Genomic DNA, 7,339 nt, shown 5'->3' with positions numbered 1-7,339 from the left:
TTTTTTTTTTTTTTTTTTTTTTTTTTTCTTTTTTTTGTATCCTTCAGGTCTATCAACCATCCGAGGAAGAATTGAGGAGTTATCTGGATCCATATGAGAACGTAATCTGTACGGAGTGTCACGAAGGTGGCGATGATAATCTAATGTTACTGTGTGATCTATGTGACTCACCAGCGCACACGTATTGTGTCGGTCTTGGTAGAGAAGTACCAGAAGGGAATTGGTACTGTGTTGATTGTACAATCCTTGCCCAGGGATTATCAAGTCCACAGCCTCCTCCAAACCGACTGTCTGATCGAAGAACAACCAACAATTTGTTTAACCGAAGTTTCCCCGTTGCGAATCGGGATGGTTTAGACTTGAATTCTCTATCATCACCTCGTACACCAATGACTCAAGGATTTGGAAGCATCCCATCTCCTAGAATACCTGTGGAGGTGCAATCAACTTCTCCCATGTCTCAAGCAGTTGCACCGACTCTTGTACGAAGACGAATTCTTCGACTACACATCAATCACATGCGCTCTTCAAATCAAATGGGGTTAGTAAACAACAGGACTGAGGGTGTTTCTGCTGCTGCTGCTGCTGCTAGTTCTTGTGGTGGAGCTACCATAATGGGTCAAGAAACGACAATGGCAAGCCAAAGTTTGTTTGGGGAGAGCTTATTACATGACAATCCATCTCCATTGATGCAACATGGAGTTTTTCTTCACTCCGAAACAACAAGTATGTCTATGCAAGTAATACAAGATCCTCACCTTAGCATGATGTCTATAGATAGAACAACCAGCAGCAATGGAACAATTTTCAACACTTTGAGAGGAGGATTCCAAGGTGAAAATTCGACGACTGTTGATCGAAATTTGAATGGGACATTGTGGCACGAGCTTGCAGGAGTGAATTTGCTATCGAACTGTGAGACGATTCATGAATACAGCAATATATTGAATACAGGCTCTGATAGCAGTTCACGCCCCACTCGGGTTGGAGACGAGAAAGATTATTGCGCAGCGAGAGAGCATCTACAACCCATGATTGAAAGTCATTTGAAGAATTATTTATCCATAGATGTTGATCTAGGTATGTTCTTACCATTGATTCCCTTTTTACTCTCTTAGCAGTTTTTAGTTTTTGTTGCTAACTCTATCTTCTTCTTGTTACAGCAGGTCGGAGCACAGCAAACGAGATCGCGACGAAAGCAGCTGGTACGATCTTAGCAGCATGTGGGTTCAAAAACTCAATAAACGAGGCTTGTAGAGCAACACCACCATCCCAATGCTCTCACATTGAATTGTCATTGGGAGAGGAGCAAAGAAGCCTTATAAAGGGCCTCTGCTCGGCTTGCTTCGACTCGTATGTTCGGGATGTAGTGAAGAAGTTTACGGACGATGCATCGTGGTTAGATCTTACGCTATAGGGGGATTGTTTGCAAAAAGCAGGCTGCATTTTACCACCCTTTAGGTTGTTGGCTTGTCCATAGAATTGAATTCACTGACATTTAAATCATAGTTATATTGCTACAGCCACATGTGATTTCTCATTATTGAAGAAATGAAGCTATTAAAGAAGTTACTTTTGTCAAATTTAAGCTTTTTTCGTTTTTTTTCTTTCTTTCTTTTTTTTTTTTTTCTTTCTTTTTTTCTTTTTTTCTTTTTTTTTTTCTTCCATGAACATAAATTTAAACAGAAAATAAAAGTGTTGTCAGGCCTAAGAATTGGTGTTTTACAAGCAAAATAAATTACACTACACCTTATTTTGACACTCATTGAAGCATAATACTAGTAATTTGAGAGCTTGCAAACCAAGGAGGGCCTATTGCAGCAGCCAACTTTGATTTGTGCAACAACACAACTGTCTCTTCATAAATTATCACCAAGGATGGTCGACATTAACAGCCCTTGCACAAACCCGCTTCGTTTCGCTTTCTCTTCCTTGTCCTGCATGGACAGAGGCGACGACGGGATGCTTCTGTCACATGAAACCAAGATTTTAGATCCAGGAATTCAAAATCAATGTGATAATATAGACATTAAGGGAAAAGTATCTATAATGATTGCCAAGATTTTGGTACATGTACTTAATATTTTGTTTCCCCGTATCTTCTACCAAAACTGGACCTTGCACTAGCTCGCAGCATGCGTTCATTTCAACATACATACTCAGACCCTCATATTCTATCCTAGTTAAAACATCCTTGACGACAATAATATCAACTGAACTCAAAAGACAAGATAGCCAAAGAGAAAACATCTATTCGCGATGCAGCCTACACTTTCTTTAGAGTCATTCCTAGAACTTTGTAACTCCACCCAACGGAACTTCCCAACAAAAATGAAATTATCTTTGGCCATGTCCTTGTGAACTAAGGAACTATAATAGTAGGACTATATAGAACTTACCGTTCTGATAGTTTGACTTGTGAATTACTCTTCGCAGAGCTTGATTCAGCCGACAAGCGAGGTTGAACATTGCCATAGTCATCAGCCAAAGGTAGAATAAACGATGAGAGCAGTGGATCAGGCACTGAATTGGAGGTAACTAAATACGAAGAACCCCCAAAAAGAGATTGCAAATTTCCTTCTTGAAGCTCTTTCCTCAACAAAGAGAGAGTTGAGTGTGAACCACCTTTACGAGATTTCCTCTTACGCTGCATGTAACCACTGGTTAAGGAACTAAGCATGGGATTAATCTTCCAGTTTAAATTTCATATAGAGTTCGAGCAGAAAACAGTAGCAGGTAAAAATTCAAATGATGTGATCCAATAAGAAAAGTAAAAGAATAGAAACGGACAAAACCTTAACTTTCCTTTTCCCTCCCTTCTGAGAAAAAGTCGATGAATAATTTTCGATGCCAATTTATATCAAGGTCTTATAGATATTCTATTCTGGTAAAAGGTTCCAGTAGCTTAGAGGCAAATGGGAGCATAATAGAAGAAAGGGTCACATTCCTTACTCCTCCCAGGAACATGAGAGAGATCTGATAGATGCAAAAGAGATCATTGAGAATACTGCTAGGCGGACACTGAGCTGATTTTTATAGAATACAGATACAACAAAATCGTGAATGTGAAGCATTCTCAACGAGGCAAATAAGATAAGTGGAAAACAGAAATGATAGAAACTAATTTTAACATGATAAATAAAAGGATATCTTGAAAATATTTGCATGCTGAAGGGTTATATGCGCAACCATGTCAACTCCCACCCTCGTATCACAGACTGGACAAACCTGCAGATTAATAATAATGTTTCGCATTAATGAAGCTATCCTTTTTTAAACTATGAATAGCCATTATGCACTGCACTTTGAACACAAAGGAATTCATAATGGACTAAAATGGTGTAATGAACAAGGAGAAGTGACATCACTGATATCAAAATTAAATATCTCCTTTTATTGCGCTTGTGATTACTAGCATCCCGAGTTGAAAAAATATATTTATGTGATTGAGCCAAGAAATATCCTAGATATTGACATAGATTCTGTTAATACATATGTTTTCTATATCAAATGTAAAAAACAAAATTAGAATTTATTTTGTAAAAAGGGACATTAGCAAATTTAAAGAATAAGAATCCACAAGAATTAGAAAATTGTGCAGCAACAACTGGTTGGCACTGTATGATGAGAACGACACTCTTAGCTATCCAAAAGAAAAAAATGATATTGAGATGAATGAATAGTATCTTGCAATGATTCAACCTGAGATACATTGAATTTGAGGCTTCATTTATTTTGTTAAAAAACAGAGCTTGCAATAATATAAGTGTGAGGAGGTAGGACAAGAGCTCTTCCCATTTATCATCAGCTCTGGAGATTACAAAAGTACAAGTAGAGTAGTCGGAATATGCTTGATATATAACTCTCAAGTGGAAGCTACAAGATACACTTTGTCCCATTCTTTCTCAATCCCCTAGAAAATTTCCCAACCAACTTCCAAAGAATAGCCTAAGGTGCATTCCCCTGTAATACTCTTGCTTTATTCCTCGAGAGATTCCAAATACTTGAAGAGGAGCCGCCAGCAAGGGAATAAATAGACAATGCATGAGTAGGTGATCTACATCTTCTGTAGTTTGTTTAAATTGAAAATGCTAATTTGTAGAACAAAGGGGGTTTTCTTATGACTTCCATCACATGTGATAACACATCCCAAAGCTGCAATCCATGGAAGACAAAAAAAAGAAAAAACTTGACTCTCCTCAAACAATTCCCTATTTTCTCAGTCAATAAAACTTTGATGAGATTTTTAGACAAATTGTGTTTCCTGTAATGGTGCCACGAATACCGATTTACATGTACAGTTCCTCAATTTGTACACCCCAAATCTTCATATCTCGATGGTAGTAGGGGAAATTAAGGCTTTTATTAGGTAAATATTTTTCTTTACTTCTCCTCGGAGGGCTCTAAACATTTCCAGATAGACAAAGTCATCACCATACACTACAGAAAATGAGACTATATGAAAATATATATATATATATATATATATATATATCTATATATAGGGGCCGTCTTCTAAGTTAAAACTAAGTGAAAAAGACAGATATCAGGATTTTTTATTGTTTTTTTCAAGAACATTATTAGATATGTATTTAAGCCAGACAATGATCATAAATCAAAAGCTCAATCAAAATTAACTACTTTTCGAACGGAAATACGCAATTCAAATAAATTGTTTTGCAGGGATTCATACCCCAGTCTTTGCCTCGATAGGATGTTCTTCATCAATGTGACAGCACAATCCAACTATATCAAAATATTCTGCGCAAAACGGGCAGGGAAACTCTTCTCTTATATCATCATCCCCTTCAAGTTCTTCAAACCCCATGAACATACCTGCATATTGAGGTACTATAGAATAAGTCTAAAACTGAAGGTGAAGGCAAAAGGTTACAGACAATAAAAATAAAATAAAATAAAAAAAGAGTAGAGGGACTCATAAAAGCATTGACCCGTATAAATGATGATATAAAACAAATTGAAGCAGAAGGCAATATCATGAGTGACAGCAGAAAGTTAGATGCACTTTGTCTTAAATAACAAAATATTAAATGTCACATGTTGTAATCTTCTTAATCGCCATTTTCAGAAGTCAGCCCAAGAATCCCCAAGAATCCCCAAGAATCTAGATTAGCATGCTTACTTATTAGTTCATAAGGTGATTCTTTTTATTTTTCACATACTATGGCTTATTTTTCAAGGTACACAATACAGACACTACGAAGTACTTCTTGGACTAATGCATCTACTATATTCTCAATTTCTCGTCTACGCAAGCACACATAAGCATCCTACCGAAAATCCATGGTNACAAAATAAAAAAAAAAAAAAAAAAAAAAAAAAAAAAAAAAACCAGAAAGCACAATCGAAATTCATAAAACAAAGCACAATCGAACATTATTCCATCATCTTCACCACACTGGAATAAACAATATCAAACAAAAGCAGAATTACAATAGTCACAGTTGTTTCGATTTATTGTCATCAGTTCTTCCACATATCCACAGATAGCAACATTTTCAAGGAAAATCAAATAAAATCAAGGTAACAAAAAACACAACAGTGTATGAAGAAAAAAAAAAAAAAAAAAAGGTAATGAACAGAACAGCAATTAGAAAGGCAGTGAGTTGGAAATGAGTGGAAAGGCAGTGAAAATGAGAAATGGAAATGAAGGAGCGGGAAGTAAACCAGATCGTGATAGAAGAGAAGATTGGTAGCGCTTTGAAGCAGAAGAAAGGCGAGAAGTCCAGGGATCAGCATCCATGGGTGGAGGTTGAATGTGGAGGAGGATTGAAGCAAGTTGAGGAAGCTTGCGATCCCGGAGAGAAGAAGAAAACGGGGGAGAAACCCTAGAAAGAGAAATTGGAGAGGGAGAATTAAGGGGGGGGAAGAAAAGCGAAGATTGAAGGGTTTTGAGGAGAGAGAGAGAGAGAGAGAGAGAGAGAGAGAGGAGAGAGAGAAAACTGCAAACTGAAAATCAAAAATTGGTTTTGTCGAAGCTGAATTTCACCAACCAAAATGGAAGAAAGAGAAACTAAGAAATTAAATGCCAACTCTATATTTATATATTCCTTTTATCTCTGCTCTTTTAATTCTGTTTTTTTTTTATTACTAAAATAATAATTCCATTTATTTTACATTTTTTAATATTTTTAATTTCATATTTGTTATCAAAAAACCGAAAAAAAAAAAAAAAACTACTTCTCACGATGGAATCATTTGGTTTTGATTTGTTCCTAAGAATTTACAACAATATTTGAGATTAAATTCAATATCTAAAAATACATATTATTTTATTTTAAAATTATATTATATATCACTTTTAAAACAATATTTGAGCTCATTTTTTAACTATTTCAAACTTTTGTAATTATTTTTACATTTTATATATTATTTCACAACTGTTTTTTTTTTTTTTTTTTTTTTTTCCCACGAGGAGGTAAGCCTTGCCTTTGCCCATCTTATCCTTTGGTGCGTAGTGGATTGGGATTTTCAAAGAAGAGGGTACGAGTATTTTATTGTTTCGATCTCACGATCACTGTTGTGTGTAGGGATCTTACCATCAAGACCCCACGAGTGGTTTGAGCGGATGTGTACTAGAGTGAGTGGTGTGTGACCACCTCGAAGAAGGAGGAGCAAGACGAAAATTTGGAGAGAAATGATTATAAAAGTTGCAATGAATTGAGTAAAGAAGAAGAGATTTGCGGGTTCAAAATCGAGTCGAGTTGATATTGAATTTGAAATCCATCGTTCCAATGAGTAGTGTAGTCTAAACTCACCTATATAGGATAATTAAGAAATGTTTAATGAAAGTGAATAATTCTTATATCAACAGGGTGCACCTTCCTTTTCGGTGGCTCAATCATAGAAACTTCATGACTAAGTGTGTTTTACTTGGAGCAATCCTATGTTGGGTGACCTCTTAGGAATGTTTCTAAGATGTATGTGAGTGACAACAAAACATGTTAAAAGAACTCATGTTGGCTTGTAGAGATAGTCTTCACTCGTAAGAAGCGAGGAGTAGTGATATGAACCAAGAGACATCAATCATATAATATGCTTCAATGAAAATGTGAAGAAAAGGTTGTCAAAATTATCAAAAGATGTTTCAATTCATGCTACATTGAAGAAGAATAAAGTTTGAATGTTGTAAATTTTGGGTGGGTTATAATTTAGAATTAGTGTATTTTAAGTCATTTTATTTAATTTCAGTTACCTTTACATAATGGCTAATTATGGCCATAAAGTGTGAATGTTACAACTTTTGTAATGCATTTAATAGTTTCATTTTGAGGCTATATAAAGCCATGTATGTTGTATTTGTAAGGGAGACTTGGAA

The 7,339-nt window shown here is 35.7% G+C and overlaps 2 protein-coding genes across 8 annotated transcripts in view; one reads left to right on the top strand and one right to left on the bottom strand.

Moving 5' to 3' along the window:
* Window positions 1-1,583, top strand: part of LOC111437762 — a 4,539-nt gene extending 2,956 nt beyond the window's left edge. For 5 of the 6 annotated variants that reach the window (XM_023075828.1, XM_023075823.1, XM_023075826.1 and 2 more), the window contains 2 exons: window positions 48-1,080; window positions 1,164-1,583. In XM_023075828.1, coding sequence (XP_022931596.1) covers window positions 48-1,080; window positions 1,164-1,417 — 1,287 coding nt within the window. In that variant the 3' untranslated portion in view covers window positions 1,418-1,583. The remainder of the gene's footprint in view (window positions 1-47; window positions 1,081-1,163) is intronic. The other variant, XM_023075825.1, reaches the window with a different exon arrangement.
* An 84-nt stretch (window positions 1,584-1,667) lies between these two features.
* On the bottom strand, window positions 1,668-6,021 carry LOC111437764 (protein DEHYDRATION-INDUCED 19 homolog 3-like). Of its 2 annotated transcripts, none has more exons than XM_023075830.1 (5): window positions 5,689-6,021; window positions 4,694-4,836; window positions 3,151-3,228; window positions 2,400-2,653; window positions 1,668-1,965 (listed from the first exon to the last, which is right to left on the bottom strand). In XM_023075830.1, the coding sequence occupies exons 1-5, from the start codon at window positions 5,762-5,764 to the stop codon at window positions 1,860-1,862; spliced, it is 657 nt and encodes a 218-aa protein (XP_022931598.1). In that variant the 5' UTR covers window positions 5,765-6,021; the 3' UTR covers window positions 1,668-1,859. The 2 variants fall into 2 exon arrangements, with proteins under 2 accessions (XP_022931598.1, XP_022931597.1); XM_023075829.1 differs by having other exon boundaries at window positions 1,668-1,968; window positions 5,689-6,017.
* Between the last annotated feature and the right edge of the window lie 1,318 nt (window positions 6,022-7,339).

Source organism: Cucurbita moschata, unplaced genomic scaffold (genome assembly GCF_002738365.1).
Source record: "Cucurbita moschata cultivar Rifu unplaced genomic scaffold, Cmos_1.0 Cmo_Scf00066, whole genome shotgun sequence".
NCBI classification, from domain to species: Eukaryota; Viridiplantae; Streptophyta; class Magnoliopsida; order Cucurbitales; family Cucurbitaceae; genus Cucurbita; species Cucurbita moschata.
This window is presented reverse-complemented; position numbering and strand designations above follow the sequence as displayed.